We start from the raw sequence: 19,535 nt of genomic DNA on the forward strand, positions 1-19,535 counted from the left end.
AACCAAAGTCTGATGAAGATATAACCTATATGCAGAAAGTGCCATATGCTAGTGCTGTTGGAAGTATCATGTACTCCATGGTGTGTTGCATGACAGATATGTCATACTCTATGAGTGTGGTAAGCAGATTTATGGTAAATCCAGGCAAGAGGAATTGGGAGGCTACTAAATGGGTTTTGAGGAACATATTTGGGACCATTGATGTAATCGAGGTGAAGTTCCTATTATTGAAGGGATACTAGAAAGTCCGCTATGACTATGCTTTCAAGGTGTTTGAAAACTTAGTCAGTTGGAAGACTAATTTGCAGTCAGTAGTAGCCTTATCCACTATTGAAGTTGAATACATAGGAACTAGTGAAGCTGTAACGGAAGCACTGTGGTTAAGAGGCTTGGTTTTAGAACTACTCCAAGTGAAAGAGTTAAAAATCACTATAATTTATTGTGACAGTCAAAGTGCAGTAAGTTTGAGCAAAAACCAAGTGTATCATGACAGAGCAAAGCATGTGGATATCAAGTATCACTTCATTCGAGATATGATCAAGAGTGAAGCTATTGCTATTGAGAAGATATCTACAAATGAGAAAGTTGCATACATGCTCACAAAGGCTTTATGCTATGAGAAGTTCAACTATTGTTTACACTTATTGAATATTACTGATTCTAATTAAGCATTAGACCAAGGGGAAGATTATTGTATGTGATCTAATATTAGTTGGTTAATTAGAGGGTTAGCTATCAACCTTTAAGTAGTATTTTTCTATTATTCTATTAATAACATAATGTATGTTATCACATGTATATAAGTTCTGTTTCTCTATTAATAAAATAAGAAAAAACTTCATTTTGTTCTCAATTTTTTGTTTTCATAACAAATTCATCTTTTCATTCATAACAAAAATGATGCTTTACTTTTTTTTAGTCTCAAAAGAATTAAAAAAACATTATTTTCTCAAAATTAATTTAGACAATCCCAAGTAAACGAACATCCATTTCATTACAGCAACTCTATTTCCCATCTTAAATGCTGTGATAAATACGAACCATTTAGTTTTTCTAGGAGTGTTGACAGACCAGAGAGAGAAGTATGGGAATAAAGAAAAGTAGGCCCAAAACTAGAAGGCCGTACAACAAAACGCTACAATGGAAAGGCAATTACTTTCTGCACTCCTCGAATTGCTTCTTGCACTTCCCATATTACTTGGCAAGTAACATGGAAAGTGCAGACAATAACATCCCAATGTAAAACAGAAAAGTAGCTCCTGCACGGCCCAGCAAATACTCAGCCTTACATAGGATATTTCTATTATCTCCCTCCTTTTATTCCCTTCACCTCCCTTTTTTTTTGGAAATAGAAATTAGTTTTCAATATAAGTAGAATCACCCCTTGTATGTTATTACATTCTTTGAGCCTATACTCAGTTCCAAAAGCAACTTACGTATTACGGGCCAGCCTTATTTCTAGATAAAGGTCCAGAACTAAAGATAAATTTTAATTACTTATATAAAATTAAAATAGATAATTTAATAAACACACAAAAAAGAGATTTTGGCATAATATATAAATGGATCAATTGCACATATTACCATTCATCATTTTGTGAATTTAACCACTCAAAATTTTAATTTTTACAAAATGACGTGGTTTTTGTTACTAAGATGATAATAAAATTTACAAAATTACGACAGATAGTTGGTGATAAAATGTGCAATTAAACCTATATAAAATGCTGTCATTGTGGGGATTGTGCTTGTGCATGAAGCTTGGCAATGGCCTGGGAGGTAAAAACTAATAGAGGATGGAAAGAATCCTTGGTGTGTATGAACTCAAAGAATCATTTGGTTGCATAAAATAAGGCATCCCTCCGTTCATCCAAGGCAGAGGCAAAATACGTATGCTCCGTTGAAAACTCATGCAAAACAATTTCTGCAAATGTAAACAAAAGTTCGAAGTTTCAGTTTTATTGAAGCCCTTCTTGTAAGTTGCATTATCCTTTCATGTGTGTATTATTCTCATGTTCATGTTTATCATTATCGATCCAGTCCCATTTCTAGTTGTGTATCATATAACATTCTGGAGATAATGCCTTCTCATGATTGCATTGCACTCTAGAGATTGATAATACCAAATACTCAAGTTTTTGAACTTTGCATATCAGAATTAGCATGTACGTAATGAGAGCTCCTTGTCATGCATGCACTAAACGAGCTTCAACCGTGATTTTGCTTAATATCACCAATATTTGGGTTGAAGGATGAAACTCAATTAATAAACTACACATGAAAATCATCTCGCTCCTCCCTTTTGATTAGCTTACATCAGATTCTTGGGAATTAACTAGCTAGAACTTCCACATGTTTTTGCCATTAATTCTTAGCACAACTGTATATAGTATTTATTTGCGAATTTTACGTGTTGTGAAGTTAATGCTCTTGACTATATCATTTCCTTGTTTAAAAAAGTTTTGCTTTGTCAACTTGTGATTATCTTTTGTTAATGTTAAATGATGCATATATCAAGTATTAACTTAGATATACATCGATTGATCTACAACCTTTTAAGGCCAATCATTGACTAATATAACTGCGATTTAGTCCAAAATATTAGTAAAGTTATACTGCAGGGATCCTTCAACATCTTGTCTGTGAAAAAATCCAGTTGAACTATGAACTATCATGGCATTCAAACAGATTCAGATAACCTCATAGGCTATGCCGCAGTTGAAAAAACTCCAGCACTATAAGTTTTAAGTTTGAAACTAAGAATTTGTTTCCCTTTAGTGCTTTGTGGTATGAATTTATTTAATTAGACACAAAAAAATTGGAAGAAATTCAAGAATTGAGTTCCAAGGAACAAAGCAAAATGCCTTAATAATATCTCAGTGATATGTATTGTACATTAAGATTGGAGAAAAACATGAAGATGAATGATTTAGAGAGTTGGAGCTCTCTCAGCAGACCCGGCAATGACAGTGAGCAAGTTGTTGCCAAAAGGGTCACTGAGATGTTTTGCTAGGTTCTCAACAGGACCTTCTCCGGTGACATATGCTTGGAAGTAGAAACCAAGCATGGCAAACATAGCAAGTCTGCCATTCTTAATTTCCTTCACCTTTAGCAGTGCAGCTTGGTCTGGATCATTTGCAAGCCCCAATGGGTCAAATGGACCACCTGGATGAAGTTTGTCTTCGAAGTTCTGTTCAAAATAAATAGGTCACAATTAGTAAATCAAATGAGTAAGTGCGTGTTCGAAGGAGTGCTCATGCTCCACAAACTTGCTTTTGAAAGTGTCAAAGGGATTCTGTGGAAAAAAATATGTTTAGATGTTTACTATAATCAAGTTTGTTAAAAGACATTTAACTAACCGCCAAAAAAATGTAGCTTTTGTGTTGGCATGAGAATTTTATGCCGAGCTTTACTACAAACTTTCTTTTATTATTAAGTTTCTAAACATAACTCTGCTTCAAACTCAATTTTAGCCAAGTATCAATTTAAAAAAATCAAGATCATCGAAAATTTAAGTTTGCTAATGTTTATCCAAACACACACTTAACATTTTTTTTTACAAATTCTTTCAAATTTATGAACACAGTCCTGATGTGAATGGACTAATTCACTTCATTCAGAAATATGGAAGGTTCAGTGGAATAAATAATACCTTTTTTTTGTAATAATATTTCTTATGTTGAGAAAAAATGTATTGACAATGACTACAAATAAATATTAAAATTGAGAAATTTACATACCAGGCCATTAATAATTCTGTAGTACTCTGCACCTCCCACAAGAACAATCTCAGCAATGACAGCCACAATAAGATTGATGGGGATGGGTTTCCCAAAGTAGTTCAGCGTACCCCCATCAAGAAGCAGAGCTCCAGTCTGCATCAATTCCATAAAGAAAATTAACTTCGCTTAATGTAAAGATTACACTCACAAAATAGATTGTTATGTGCTAAATTGAAAGGTTGAGAGTAAGTAACTCTAGTGAAAATAAAAACAGATTATTTGCGCAATTATCAGGATTAGTTTAAGACATGGTTAACAATGAACACTAAAAATTTGAAGATGAGATGGGTAAAATAAAAGGGAAAGAAACATTCTCTCAAGTCTATATTGTATTTGCACCAGAATGGTCATTTACACTAATGTTTTACTTATATAAGATAAACTGAAGAGTCTTGCATTAGTACTTGTAGTTGTGAGATATATTGAATTTCATTCGTTGAGTGCCATAAAAAAAATAATGTATTAGTGAACAAGACACAGTCACATTTCTTGATGTTATAATTTATAAAGCTTGCAAACCTTGAACCAAACAGCTTCTGGACCACAGTTTGCTCCATATTTGTTGAAGGCCTCAGGAATGATGAATCCAGCAGCACCAAGCATTGCCCATCTGGCATGAATCAACTCAAATGCCTGATATCTACATTAGACCATCAACCAACCAACCCAACATTAGAGCACAGCTAATGTAACATAGCACATACATAGATATCTAAATTGTGAGTGTTTGGCATACTTGGCAAAGTCTTCTGGCTTCTTGCTAAGACCAAATGGGTCATAACCATAGCTGCATGGACACACATTACCAAATTAAGTAAAACAAGAACCAAAAAACTTCACAAACATTGTTTGTTTAATGACTAGCATGTTAATGTGAATTAAAAGTGGACTATAAGAGAGGAGAATCCACATACTCTCCAGGGACTTCTCCGGTCAAGTACTCTGGGATTTCGGATCGGTCCAAGAGACCCTCAGGCAAGAAGATCCTTCTGTCAGGACCTGCCAAAAAATTAATGGAACCAAATAAGTTTAACAACTAGTTAGTGCCTGTTAGGAACTTCGTCAAGCCCATGTCCAACACTTATTAAGGTGAAAGCTATTGAGAGTAACTTTAAGATGGATCAATGTTGAAGGAACAATGGATGTGAAACCAAAAGAGAAATTATTATATAGTCTCAGACCATTGTATGTTCATGGTCTTGACCAATTTTCACGTGACATATAACTGAGATTTTTTATTTATGAGAAAAAAGTTAATAATACTCAATTACATATCAGGTGAAGATTAGTCAGGACTACCATGGTCTTGGACCATATAATAATCTCTCGAAACCATACACCCCATTAGTTTGTTTTTGTTTTTTTATCAACAAATGTTAACCCACGACCTTTCCCTCCTTCTCTTATTTCTTAACCACCCAACCAACCTGATATCTCCAAACACCCTATTAGTTGTCTTCCTTCAATTACATTGTCCAGAGAACACAAGTTGAATTAACATAAGTTACACAACAGTTGAAACAAACATAACTTGGGGGACTTACCATACCACTTGGCAAGCTCATCATTGGCAGGAGCAGCAGCAGCAGCTTTTTTTGGAGGTGTTGGTGTAGCCTTCTTTTTGGAGAAAAGAGCCACAGTCTTGAAGGAGGCAGGACTAGAAGCAGATGGAGCTGGCCTTGTGGCACCACTGAAGTTGATGGGGTTTCCAAGCATTTCTGACATGCCAAGGGAAGCAGCAGCAGTGGATGCTGCAAGGGAAGCCATTGCTTTGGAAGCCTCAGGTGAATGTGGTGCTAGCTGGACGAAGGATGGAGGAGTAAGAGAATGGAGATTACTATATGCATGGTTCTGGTGGATGTGGACGTGCCACGTCAGATTCATCAACATGGACTTTGATTGGTCTACGTGAGAATTTTGTAATCCAATGCAAGGATTTGATTGGTTACTCTATGATGATGGTATCTCATGAGCTGGAAGATTGCTTGCTTTTGGATAACATGTTTTATCCTCCAACCTCTTGGACTTTTTTCCATCAACCATTTTCAGTACAAGTAATGGCTACCGCATATTTGTAGTAGCACTCACATGAGTTACTGTAAGAGTGAAAAAAAATTGTTTTCTTTTGGGACCATACTATGAGTGGATGTGGATTTGTGTTGTGAAAGAAGAATTTCAACAAGTCATACATATGGGCCACCAAACTTCACAAACGAATAATTTAGAAATACACAAAGTTTGTATATCTTCCGCAACCATTGCAGCTCCACATTTGAATTTGGTGCCACCGCACAAGCCACAAGGTCTTTTCTAGATGGTTGAAGTACCATTGTGGATGTTATTCCATGAAAGAATTCACTTTTTGATTTACTAAAGTATTTGAAAGTATTTCACAGTTTGTTAAAAGTTAAAGCACGCCCTACCCCTCAAACAATGTTAAAGACTTTCTCTAACTTTGATGATAGACGATTCATCCCTGATACTTAAATCAGTTATCAATTCAGTTTAAGACACTGGATCAATGAGTCATTGGCAAAATCAATTAATTACTAATTAAATTACATGATTTTTTAAAAAAAAATCATAACCTGTGAATTTCATTTATGGCATTCAGACAATTCGTACCGCAGTTAAACGATTGTGGAGTTGAACTTCAATTAAGGCCAAATAACAGCCCCCGCTATGTATTAACATGACAATTTAGTATCTCATGTATACTGTTACGAGTCTGAATAAGCTGAGTTTGCCTTGATTTAATATAAATAATGGAAAATATTGACAGAGCTTTTTCTTTATACAACTGTACTTAAAATGGTCTCTTCAATTATCTTCTCCACTTGTCAATTTCTTTTGATGTTGCCTTGATAAGCTTTTTAGTATTAATGACAAGGTCGTCCACAAGTGCAGTAATATCATCCCTGAAAATAATATGAAATATCCAAATGACGTTAAAAATGAGATGAAATTGGAAAACTAGCCAGTAGCCACAGACAAATTTCAGATGTATAAAAATCTTTCATACAAATAAGATCTTTGCAGTTACGGAATATCTGAAGAATAGTGAATAGAGCCCATTATAACCACACACTGACCGTGTTATCTTTCATAAAAGTGGTGTGGACTGAGGCGTACCATCATGTATATCAACCAAGATATTTTTTTTGAAGCATAATGTCAAATCAATGAACTCATGTGAAGCAATGAACCTGAAGAATTCATAATCCTTGAGCAGCAAGGTTGCAAGCTTTTCATATTACCAAAATTCTTTGTGAAAAGTGGCAGCTAAACCTTATTGCTTAATTTAAAAATTCCCTAAAACTCACTTTCAGGTTCTGGTGTTTTCTGTCAGAACAGTTAACAGGCTAGGATATGCTAAGTTGTTAACTGTTTGCAGTATTCTAATTACGTAATCTATCACAAAAGTTTCATGTCATGTTTTATTTTCCAATCAGATCAAATCACCAAGTCCATAAAATTTCTCAATGCCACATCTAAACCACGATCTTCACGATATAAAATTAGTAGTCTCAAATTTAATAAATCTGTCAATCTAATCACAACCATTGGGCAGCTAACTGATCAAACAAAATTATACAAACAAAGGTTTAAAGAAATGACAATTGTGTTAAGAGGGCAAAGTCTTGTCACAATCATTTTTTCTATGTGATATTATGTGTTTCTTTTTTACATTTCTCTATTCAAATATACATATAAAATCTTTTTAAAATATATCAAATATAAGAATTTCATCTCTTTTAGCGATAAAAAAAAGTGTTATCAAAGAAAATAGAAAGTGTTTTGACCAAATTTCGGCAAACTAATAAAATGAAATAACATAAAAGGGTGGAGACAAATGAGCATATCTAAACTAAAAAGAGCATTAAACTTAAAAATACAGATAGTTAGACAATTTACTTACTCAGAAATGATGCTTCTAGAACCACGGAAAGGATTTCCAACATTAGAGTATCTCTTGTTGTCATCTTGTGCAATTCCTTTCCCCACACCATAGCCAAACCCTAAACCAACACCACATCCAGCACCAAATCCAAAACCAACTTGGAATCCAGGAATTCCAGGGCCAACACCCACTCCTGGAGTCAAACAAATATTTTGCGTGAGATTCTATGAAGCATAAAACGATGCAGGAAGTATGTTCACACTTGAAGATTAAAACATGAACCAGATCATTAAGCAGGATAAACTACATCTCCCTGCTACTATTGAGCAAGGGACGATCCCAATTATTGTTAGCAGCATTGGAAAAGGCATCCAGAAGCTTACAACCATGCAGAAGAGAAACAGAAGAGAAATCTACAACAAGGTCAAGACAAGAAGATCAAAAGTAGCACACTACATCTCACTATTATACCATTTTAGATTTTAGGAATATTTTCAGTTTTTCACCAATTCCACAAAGGAATAAACAACCATTTGTCAAAAGTTAACAAAGATTTGTCAGAAGGCATAAAGCAGAGTAAGGACTTCAACAAAGTCTTTTCTTAAACAAAATAATTTAGAGATTCCTTGTCATGGCTGTAAATGTATGGTTTATACCATAAAGATCAAACCAACTATCGAGCACCAAAATTTACCAAAATCCTGCACAACTCTCTCAGAGTGTGTTTGGATAAGGTAATTTAACTAGGTAATGTATTTTTTTATAGGGAATTAAATTCTTTTTTATTAAAAGTAACTGTTTGGATATTTTAATAAAAGAAATTCAAAATTTTAAAATTTTAAAAGGGATTTTAGTTAGTTGAAATAATAGAATTTCAAATTCAATTTTCAAGAGAGTGAATTTGAAAATTTCTGGACAGAGGCACTCCTCACTCATGAACTTTTCTCTCTCTATGGTTTCTCTCTTCTCTCTTGAACTTCCAAATCCCTGAGCCGAGAGTTCTTACCGGCTCACCGTCGTCCAATACGCCACGCACCGCCCCTCCATCATCTCCTTCTTCTTCCCCGACTCCAAATCCTTCGGCGAAACCTCCCTTGCCACGGAACCATCCAGCACCTCCCCTTTCTTCTTCACATTTTCCGAAACACTCTGCACGGAGAAACAATTGCAGTTCTCCAAAACCGCGTCTAGTTCCTTCAGTAATTCCTCCTGCCCCTTCGACGCGATCGTTAAGCCGTAGCTAAGCATATCTTCTCTCTTGGTCGGGATCGGAACCCTTGGAAATGCGGAAGGAGAAGAAGTAGTGCGAATCGTCGACTTTCACGGTGATGGCGTCCTTCGCGAGCGGCCATTGGATCTCGTCGACGACGTGCGCGTACATGGCGACAACATTGTCGCCCTGCCGGAGGCAGATCACGGAGAAGTCGCCGCACGCCAGCTCAACGCTGTAGTCCTTGTCGATGAGGTTGAGGATCGCGCCGGGGATCCGGAGGAGGGCCTCCTCGTCGTTTTCTCAACGTCGTTTTGCAGAAGAAATTTAATTTTTTATCCAAGCACAGAATTTAAAAAATGAAGGAATTTAAATTGAAGCATTTGAAATTCTCAGAATTTTAAATTCTTTAGAATTTTAAATTGTCTCATCCAAACACACTCTCAGGATGGTGACTTTTAACAGAGTAATTCATTTTAACCATGTAATTGAAATACTTCAAGTTGAAATTACATGTTTGGATAAATAATTCAAAGAGAAATTAAATTTATGTTATTTTAACAAGGAATTTTAATCAATAGAAAACAAATAAATTGAAATTATCGCAAAAATGAGAGAATTTCAATTTCTGCAACTCGGTCCTCCCTCTCTCCTCTCTACGCTCAGTCTCGCTTGTCACTCTCGACCTACACCTCACTCGCTGTAGCTCATTCCTCTCCACCCACACACTCTCCCTTACGACTTAGAGACCCTCGTTCTCACTCTCTCACAATCAAGACAACCTTCGCTCAAATCGCACACTCTCGGTGGCTATAACCTCGTTCAGATCACACACTCTCATGGGGGCTACGACCTTCATTCTCTCTTGATTCAGATTGCACACTCTTCATACAAGGTTGGTTTCTCATCTCCATTATCTAGGGTTTCTTTTTTATTTCGTTAACTTGTGATTTATGCTTTGTTCTCATTGTCGTGTTATCTGGATCTGAATTTTAAATAAATTTTCTTCCACTATTGGAGATGTGGGAGAGGGCTTGGGTTCTATTTCTGTGTGAAATTTTTATTTCTGTTTGGGGTTGAGCTTGGTGGTGAGCACCATGTGTTTGTGAATATGCATGAAAGAGGAAGAGAAAAATAATTGACAGATTATGCTTAATGATGATATTGAATGAGTTTTATGAAAAAATTGTTCATCAATGTGAAGATAAGAAGACTTGATAGACTTGGTACTATTGAGTTTATGATATCAATGTAGTTCTGGTGGCTAATAGGTTTTCATGCTGTCTTTTGACAGTTTCCAGTGCAAGCTTTAGCTTGTATAAGCGTAGAAACAACTTCAGTGCATGAAAAATGGTTATTATAATTTTGAAATCATGGGAAAGAAATTGAGAAAGAGGGGTTGTAAATAGATGGAGTTAGACAGCATTATTACAGAGTTTGAGTAGGTAAGGACTCGGAGAATGTGAAGTTTTCTGTGCAGTGAAATTCTTTTCTGCACCCTGCAAGTCATCTCTGTATACCAGTCTTTTTTTATAACTTTATATTCCTCTCTAGTGAATGTAAATGTTATATTGTGCTTTGTGAGTACTAAACTCTGGATTTCTTGAATCTTGATTCTACCAAGGAGAATTTTGATTTTGGATATACTGACAAGTAACAACCACTATTCCAATGTAGATAGCTAGATATAAAACCAATATTAAGCCCCCACTATTCCAATATAGAAAGTTTAAACATTTGGTTTGGGCTAGTTTTTAACATATCAAAGCCTTTATGACAAAATTATATTAAAATCCTTCCCATCCTTATTCTTCAACTGTTTCTGAAATTAATGCCTCCTGCTATGGAGTTCCTTTACTCCATTTCACATACTTGAAGAGGAGAAACCTAAACAAGTAGCATATTGATATCCAGGGTCGGTGATTCTATAATATTTTGCTTAAGTTAAGGATAATTATGATGAGGTTAGATTCTATAGAAATTTTGAAGAAGAAAATATTGACTTTAGATGATCATGAGAACATTCAGCACAGGAATGAAGGTAACTTTCCATTGTCTTTATTATGTCTTGCCATGCTCTATGGTTCAGTGTGTTGGAATAGACATAGTAATAAAGGTGCATCCTTTGGATTAGTTGTGTGATGAAACAAGAGATAGATACACTCATTTGACTAAGCAATTGATGTTAGGTTCAGTCAAAGATAAAATGGAAATCATCCAAAGAATAATTTGAATTTATACTTCCTATAGATGTGTCATTATTCAGGAAATGCTTGTGGCTATGGTTGACTTGTGTAAGTAGTTATACAATCTTAATTTTAGGCAAGGATCAGTTTCTTTGGATTGACTCTGTAATCTGACAATGCTAATGTCATTTTATTCATGAGAATGTGAGACTCACTGTTGCTCTGCCTGTGTTATGTAGTTCATAAATGTAAATAGACCAAAGCATGAAACTGCAGGGAAATTTTGGCTTATTGTGCACAATTCAATGATATTTTCTATAGTGCTCACTCATGCACATCCCATTGCTGTTCCAGAACGGATTCTTGCCTTCATCCTGCAATTAGGTTCATGTGAACATTTTGAAAACCTTGGTGTTTTTATTGGATATATGATAGGTCAGTAAGTCATGCTAGTAATTAGTTATGTTAGTCAAAGAAATACAGTTATGTTAAAAAGAAGGGGAAATAGCCTGCAACTTATTAGGCACATTATGGGTGGGTTTATGTTAGTAGATCGGTAACTGTCTATAAATAAGAAGAGGAGTTAAGAAGAGTCAGTCATTATGGGTGACATTGAATTCGGATTATTGAGGGAATTTTTGTAGAGTTAAACACAATAAATAAAGAAGTTATGTTTTTTTTTTCTCTGTCTGATCCAGTTTCGATCAATATATTTCTCTTTGAATTGCAAGTACATGCAGTAAAAGTGAATAAACTATAAACAGTCTAGTTTTTATTGGAGCCTGTAGCTTGAATTACAATTACATTTCAACTGATAAAACAGTGTAGCACTTAACATTCTGTTTTCTTCTGCAGAAAAGATGTGAAGGCATTCCTATGCTAAAGCAAAGGCAATCAGAAATTTTGGAAGTTGGATTTATTTTGTGACTAGATTTTGCTTCAGTCCAAGTTTTTCTGTGTAATTGCATTCCTGGCCAATGACTTTTGCAGAAAACAAGTTTTATTTGTAGGCTTTTAAATAGCATTCCAAGGTGAAACTGTACATGCATACCTCAGATTTTATTGTCAAAAAAACCTTGTGAATTTTGATTTGTATATTTTTTATGCTGTGGTGGTTCTAAGATCACATTTAATATATGTCATTTTATCAACTAAATAGTTCTGCCCTGTAAGCTTATAGAGCTTTGTAGTGGGCTGTAAATGGAATAATGATTTAAATAGTTGAATTAATATATTTTTAATTGAAAGTGATTAAAATAGTACATATTTATTGGAATACCACACTCGAAAAATAGTACATAGACTTTATTAATGAAAAAACAATTATTTTATTCAAAAAATTGTTTTATTCAAAGATAAATTTTAAAAAAGAATGCATTTGACTATTTTATCAAAATACGAAATTTTGAAAATGAAGAAATTTAATTTCTTTATCCAAACACAATTTTGAAAATGAAAGAATTTAAATTGAAGCATTTGAAATTCTTTAGAATTTTAAATTGTCTCATCCAAACACACTCTTAGGGAAATTTAACTATTTAACAGATATGACTATCAAAAGAGGATTTTTTAATGTTATAAACTGTAGTTTATCAATGACTTGTAATGCATTAAAGGTTGACATTCAGTCCACTTTTGGTCCAGGAGGGGAGGAAAAGCCCAACATACAGTAAAACAATCATAATGTCCAACTGAGCAATTGGGGGAGAACCCCCTTTTCATTCATTTATAGGTAAGAATAATTTATAAGTCCCAGTCCCACCAATGATTTCCAAAAGTGGTCATCCCCATTCAAGAACTTAATGCCAGGATCTCCAAAATCAAAACGTCAATTCCTTGTTAGCACTTCCCTTGTCTCCCAATTCATCACTTAGACTTCTCTCTCCAGAGAGTCCTTCATCATCATCATTAATTTGTCAACAGCCAGATATAAAAATAAACACTACAGGTTTTTGAGATTTCAATCTTTTAACTGCAAACTTGAATTCCAATGACAGATAAAGGTCTATAAAGGTCGAAAATGTTTTCTCTTTACATTTTTTTTCCTCACAGGTATTCTCCTTTGGAGGCAATCCTATTCAAGGCATTGTTGGATACTAAATGTGGATACTTCGCAAAGTTTTAAACCTGAGTTTTCCACATTGTAAGTAACTCAACCTCCCCATTAGTATTTCTGTTTTCATCTTTATTTACAAAATTGTCACCTTATTTTTTTTAGTACTAACCACATATATCCTCCTTGGAAGGAAAATAATTCTACTCAAGCCAACTAAGATCATTAAGGGCGACAAAGTCCCCCCCCCCGCAAGTATTCAACACAGCAACATACTCAGGCCTCAATCTCGAGACTTTGTTTTTACATTATTTTTCGTTTTCAAAAAATTGCAACTAAAATTGGAAATAGAAAACGATTTCTCAATCCAAAGTCCAAACAGTCCTTTTCTTCTGAGTCCCCCCTCTCTGAAGAAGGGAGTGATAAAGCTAACTTTTTGCACACAAACTTTCACATACTAGAAGAAACTACAGGTCTATGACACATAATGATTCATCTAAAAAGAGTTATCTCCCAAATTGTTTTTTCCAATCGAAATAGGACCATCACATAAAAAGTTAACAACTATGCGAAATTGAAGCAAGTGAAGGGTACAGAGCATAGGGTTGAAGAATTAACCTCCGAGAAGGCCAAGGCCGAAACCGAGGCCGCAGCCGGCACCGATGCCGAAGGCGGGGCCCACCTTGCCAAAGTGGTCGGACTTCACCACTGGGAGCTTCCACAGCAAACCCTTGTCGTCGTCGCCGTTCATCTTTCTCTGTTTTCAATTTATTTCTGTCACTGTCTCTGGGATGGAAAAGAGAAAAGAGGAAGAGAAAGGTGAAATGAAATTAATAGAATACTGTACTGTGCCAACCAATTACGAATACTTCTTCGACTATGTGAACTAATCTAAAAAAAGAGAATTTTTGTTTGAACTTAAAAATTACTTATATATGTTTATAATATACATAATTGGGTGTGTCTAATTTGTTTTAAAAGATATAATTGTTTTTGGAAGTTAAAATAAAATATTATAGTGATTTATAATAATTGAGGATAAAAGCATTAAAAAAATACTAAATGAGATTATTTTCATTATAATAATTATTGATGATATATATTCTTTTTGATAGGTAATTGACAATATGAATCATGAATTTCAAAGTGTTCAAAAAAAATTTCCAAATTTCTCACATAAAAAAGCGAAATTAAGAAGGCTAAATTATTAAAAAATTATTAAAAGAGAGAAATATTAAAAGAGATTAATAATCATTACATGGCATTCTGAAAAATAAATCGTGTTTTAAATTCTTAGTAAAAGTCAATCTACTTATTTTACGAGAAATTTAATGGGATGTACTGAATTGAAATTTTAAAAGACATTGCATAAAAATTATATTAAATATGATTTTTAAAGTAATTATATAAAAGTTGGAAAAAAAGTAATTGTTATAAAATTAATCAAATTTATGATTTATGTTTTTTTTTTACTGAATTATCATTTATGTCAATTTCTAATTAATTCATAATGTGACCTAAAAAATTTTTAATTCATAATGTAAAAACATTTTATATTATTAAAGTGCAGCAACAATTTTTTACTTAACTGTGTTGTCCAGATGTGTCCTATAGTCACGATAAGCATAAAGAAACACACCAGAACTTATCAATTGATTCCTCATCAGTTTTACAAAGCTAACTTGAGTGTCCTTTAACTCTGTGATGGTTAACTCTAGTGCAGTAATGGAATTGATAGTGTGACATATTTAATAGTATTGCACCTTTGGCTCCATTTCTGATTACCATCTAATTTTCCACAATGAATTTTCTCTGTGTAGGCAAAAAGATAAGTCGTTGGTATTTGCTTGTTAGTAAGTTTTCTATTGCATTATTAGCTGTGGTTTATAGGGGTATTGCTAATGTTAATAACGGTGGCTGCAGGCAAGTTCTGATACGAAATAAGTATCAAACATGTTGTCTTGGGATATTCAACTGAATGAAGGACCATTATCTGCTAAACAATGTCAAATACTATGTTCAAAATCCCTTGGTGAAGGGTATATATTCGATACAAAAAATATACTGTTGAGATGAGGTTCAACAAATGAGACCCAATGTATACCTGGAATTAATTCATTACCTTTAGCATTATCATGGATGGCATTTTAAATTTGAGATCACTCATCAAGATTGGTGAATATGCCTGTGAACAATGTAAATATTTTTGTTTTAATTATATAAATTCTTTCTGTCTGCTTTATGTGTTGCTCACTCTAAGTTGCTTGCTTGCACTGATGCACTCAAATGTTAGTATCACTTATTAGAATGTGGCTATTTCATTTTTAATTGAATTTAGGGTCATCTGTTTTAATGTTGGGTAGAATAGATATTCGTAGAATTTATTTTGAATTATTGAATGTAGTTAGGATGTTTGTCTAATATAATTTCAACCATAAACTTACATTGGCATGTATTTTCCATTGGAAAGTGCATGACTTGATGTTCCAATGCCAGAACAAACAGTGGCTTAAACTTTCAAGATAAATGCTTCTACTCTTAACTAAATTTTCTTCAAGTGCATGTTTGTTCTTTCTTTTATGAGTTGTTTCTCTATGTATGACTCACATTCTGATGCAAAACAGATGGGGTTGTCCTCCAAGCAAATTCCCATGGACATATGAATCTAAAGAGACCAGCTATCTCTTGGAAGGAAAAGTGAAGGTTACCCCAAGTGGGGCAACTGAGTCTGTAGAAATTGCTGCTGGTGATTTTGTTGAGTTTCCAAAAGGAATGAGTTGCACTTGGGATGTCAGTTGCTATTGACAAGCACTATAACTTTGAATAAATCCTTCAAGGGATATTCCTAATTCCTAATGAATGAAATAGGACTTTCATGAACAAATAAATGGCTGTAATGTTGAATGAAATAAGAACTTTGAAGTAGATTTCAGTTTTTGTTGGTAAAGGTGTTATTCTCGTTTACCTTTTCTTATTATCTCTCGATACTTTGTTCCATTTTTCTCATTTGCCCATAAAAATAGCTGAGACCGTGAAATGATTGTTGCTCTTTAGCATTCAATAAATTTAGCATTCAATAAATTGTTAACATACATTTGTAAGGATTGAATTTAATCAACCTAATTTGATTCTAATCGACAATCATCAATCTTAACCACATGTTTTCTATCCATGTAGAGAGATATTACTGCATAAAGATGAATAAAAGTCCATTGTGTTTCCATACTCAAAATCATGATGAGAATTAAATGCGGAAGCGTACCTGGATTAGCCATAATGAAATAATGAAAGGTTGATGAGGATCAAGATATAGAAAACCATTTTTCTTCTCATGGGGATAAAGAGAAAAGAATAGTGAGATTGTAAATTTGTGACTACTCTCTAAGAATGGGGTCCATAGTCTCTTACATCGGTAACTGTCATCCGTTATCTCAAATTTGATAATTATAAATTATCCTCTCATCAAATTATAATATCACTAATGGTATTTACAGAATTGGCCTATATCCTTACAATCATTATGAATGTGTTAGACTTTATGAGCTCAAAATTTGTCATTACGTGCCTTGAGCATATTTCCAAAATCTTGTCCATTGATTACATCCGCATGTAGAACCAAAACAATTTTCATTGTATCAATTACAACTAAACTCATCAATGATCACTAATGCTGACAGAATCAAATGACATAGACTCATCATGAAATATGTAGCATGAAAATCACATGAAGGTGGCCTGTACAGGTCTATTTTCAACTGGTCTTACTTTACCTCAATGAGATCATTTAATAACCTTAATGTACAAAGTGTAATAACTGAATAATAAAACACACACACACACACACACACACACACACATATATATATATATAAACAAATATATTCAAAAGTCAATGTATGCATACATAAAATCTAACATAGAACATAAAATACATAAAAGTGATTAACTCCCACTAAACCAAAGATTCCTCGAACTCTAAAACACCCATGTGAGCAACATGCTCATGAAAGACCCTGGGTGAAAGTCCCTTAGTAAGAGGATCTACTATCATGGAGTTTGTCCCTAAGTATTCTATGAAAATTTGTCCACTTTGTACCCTTTCCTTAATAACTAGGAACTTGATGTCAATATGTTTCGACTTGGTCGAACTCTTATTGTTGTTAGAATACAATACAACTTATTTATTGTCACAATATAAATTAAGTGATATTTCAATTCCTTCCACAATTTGCAGCCCTGTGACAAAATTTCCCAGCCATATTTCATGATTTAATGCCTCATAGCATACCACAAATTTTGTCGTCATAGTGGATGAAGTAGTAAGGGTTTGCTTGGAATTGCGCCAAGAAACTACACCACTAGCTAATATGAAAATGTAACCTGAAGTCGATCTCAAACTATCTAGGCATCCTGCAAAATCCGAGTCAAAATACCTAGTGATCTCCAATTGATCTGATCTCTTGTATGTGAGCATATAATACTTTGTTCTCTTCAAATACCTCATAACTCTTTTGTTGCTTTCCAATGATCCATTCCTAGATTGCTTAAATATCTGCCTAATACCCCAACTATGTATGCTATATCCGGATGCGTACATGGGCATACATCAAACTCCCTACAGCTTATGCATAGGAAATCTTTTGCATTTCTTGAATTTCCAAATTTCCTTTTGGGCACTGTTTGAGACTGAACTTGTCTCCCTTAGCAACTGGAGTATCCCCGGATTTACACTCTTGCATGCCAAACCTTTTAAGTACCTTTTCAATATAGCCCATTTGTGATAATCCTATAATATCTTGAGATCGATCTCGGTGTATCTGAGTTCCTAATACAAAGGAGGCGTCACCAAGATCTTTCATTTCAAAGTTTCTTGATAGAAATCTCTTGGTTTCGTGCAACATGCCTATATCATTAGTGGCAAGCAGTATGTCATCAACATATAAGACCAGGAAAATGTACTTGCTCCCACTGAATTTGTGATACACACAATCATCAACAAGATTCATCTCGAAACGAAATGAGAGAATTACTTGATGAAATTTGTGGTACCATTGACGAGATGCCTGTTTTAGCCCGTAAATGGATTTTGTCAGTTTGCAAACCATATTCTTTGGGTCTCCTGACACAAAGTTTTCTGGTTGCACCATATAAATTATCTCATCAATGTTGTCATTGAGAAATGTCGTCTTGATATCCATTTGATGAAGCTCCAAATCATATTGTGCAACAAGAGCCATGATTGTCCTAAAAGAGTCTTTTCGATGAAATTGGAGAGAAAGTCTCTTTAAAGTAAATTCATTCATTTTGGGTATAGTCCTTCGCCACAAGACGAGCCTTATACCTCTCCACATTACCTTTGGAATCCCACTTGGTCTTAAATATCCATTTTCAATCAATGGGTTTCACACCTTCTGGTAATGGGACAAGTTCCCAAACCTTGTTGTCTTGCATGAGCTTATACTCCTCATTCATTGCTTCAATCCATTTTTCTGAGTTGGAATCTTGCATGGCTTGATGGAAGTTGACTGAGTCATCTTCCATCATACCATTATTTTCCTCATATTCCTGGAGAAATACCACATAATCATTTGGAATAACAATTCTCCTTTCTCTTGTAAATCTCCGCAAAGGTACTGGCTCATGAAGCATAGGTTCTTGAGGATCTTGAGTTTACTCTTCATGAACGACCAAATTATCTTGAGTGGGAGATTCAATAGCAATATCTTGTAGAGATTCCAAATTTGATTTATCAAAAGCAATTGTACAAATCTATTCTGGAATTGTTACTGATTCTTCTTCTAAGACAAGGTCTCTAACCTTATTCTTCCCCCCAAACTCAATATCCTTAAAGAATGTAGTAGTTCCCGTCTCAAAAATTGTCTTTAATTTGGGATCATAAAATTTATAGCCTCTGGATCTTTCAAAATAACCAATAAAGTAGTTGCTCACTGTTTGAGAGTCCAATTTCCTTTCATTTGGCTTATAAGGCCTTGTCTCAGCTAGACATCCCCATACATGAAAATGTTTTAGACTAGGCTTTTGTCCAACCCAAAACTCATAAGGTGTTTTGGCAACTGCCTTGGTTGGCACTCTATTTAGAATGTAAGCTGTAGACTTTAGTGCTTCTCCCCAAAGTGACTCTAGTAAGTTAGAATGACAAATCTTGCTTCTTACCATATCCTTAAGAGTTTTGTTTCATCTTTTAGCCACACCATTCATGTTAGGTGACCCTGACATGGTGTACTGTGGGACAATTCCACATTCCTTTAGGTACCTGGCAAAAGGCCCCGGACGTTGTTCACCTGAACCGTCATATCTGCCATAATATTCACCACCACGGTCAGATATGACACTCTTGATTCTTTTGTTGAGTTAATTTTCAACTTCAACTTCAAATGTTTTA

At 34.5% G+C, this 19,535-nt stretch overlaps 2 protein-coding genes across 2 annotated transcripts; both read right to left on the bottom strand.

The window, feature by feature from the left end:
• Positions 1-2,836: 2,836 nt before the first annotated feature.
• On the bottom strand, positions 2,837-5,595 carry LOC100806585 (chlorophyll a-b binding protein CP26). Its single transcript, NM_001360371.1, has 6 exons — positions 5,327-5,595; positions 4,697-4,781; positions 4,519-4,569; positions 4,302-4,422; positions 3,741-3,875; positions 2,837-3,190 (listed from the first exon to the last, which is right to left on the bottom strand). Exons 1-6 carry the CDS (start codon positions 5,547-5,549, stop codon positions 2,930-2,932), a joined length of 876 nt encoding a protein of 291 aa, NP_001347300.1. The 5' UTR covers positions 5,550-5,595; the 3' UTR covers positions 2,837-2,929.
• Positions 5,596-6,434: 839 nt separating this feature from the next.
• On the bottom strand, positions 6,435-14,046 carry LOC100807124 (keratin, type II cuticular Hb4). The gene is made up of 3 exons (XM_003534001.5): positions 13,751-14,046; positions 7,702-7,876; positions 6,435-6,700 (listed from the first exon to the last, which is right to left on the bottom strand). Exons 1-3 carry the CDS (start codon positions 13,881-13,883, stop codon positions 6,607-6,609), a joined length of 402 nt encoding a protein of 133 aa, XP_003534049.1. The 5' UTR covers positions 13,884-14,046; the 3' UTR covers positions 6,435-6,606.
• Between the last annotated feature and the right edge of the window lie 5,489 nt (positions 14,047-19,535).

This window comes from Glycine max, chromosome 9 (assembly GCF_000004515.6).
Source record: "Glycine max cultivar Williams 82 chromosome 9, Glycine_max_v4.0, whole genome shotgun sequence".
Lineage (NCBI taxonomy): Eukaryota > Viridiplantae > Streptophyta > Magnoliopsida > Fabales > Fabaceae > Glycine > Glycine max.

Bases quoted from the DNA above. Each gene is read 5' to 3' on its own strand.
- LOC100806585 (NM_001360371.1), bottom strand. From the start codon at position 5,549: ATGGCTTCCCTTGCAGCATCCACTGCTGCTGCTTCCCTTGGCATGTCA. The intron at 4,423-4,518 runs GTATGCCAAACA...GGTCTAATGTAG, and splicing joins AAGCCAGAAGACTTTGCCAA to ATATCAGGCATTTGAGTTGA. The intron at 3,876-4,301 runs GTTTGCAAGCTT...GAATTGATGCAG, and splicing joins CAGAAGCTGTTTGGTTCAAG to ACTGGAGCTCTGCTTCTTGA.
- LOC100807124 (XM_003534001.5), bottom strand. From the start codon at position 13,883: ATGAACGGCGACGACGACAAGGGTTTGCTGTGGAAGCTCCCAGTGGTG. The intron at 7,877-13,750 runs GTTAATTCTTCA...GTTTGACTCCAG, and splicing joins CGGCCTTGGCCTTCTCGGAG to GAGTGGGTGTTGGCCCTGGA. The intron at 6,701-7,701 runs GTAAGTAAATTG...TATTATTTTCAG, and splicing joins TCTAGAAGCATCATTTCTGA to GGATGATATTACTGCACTTG.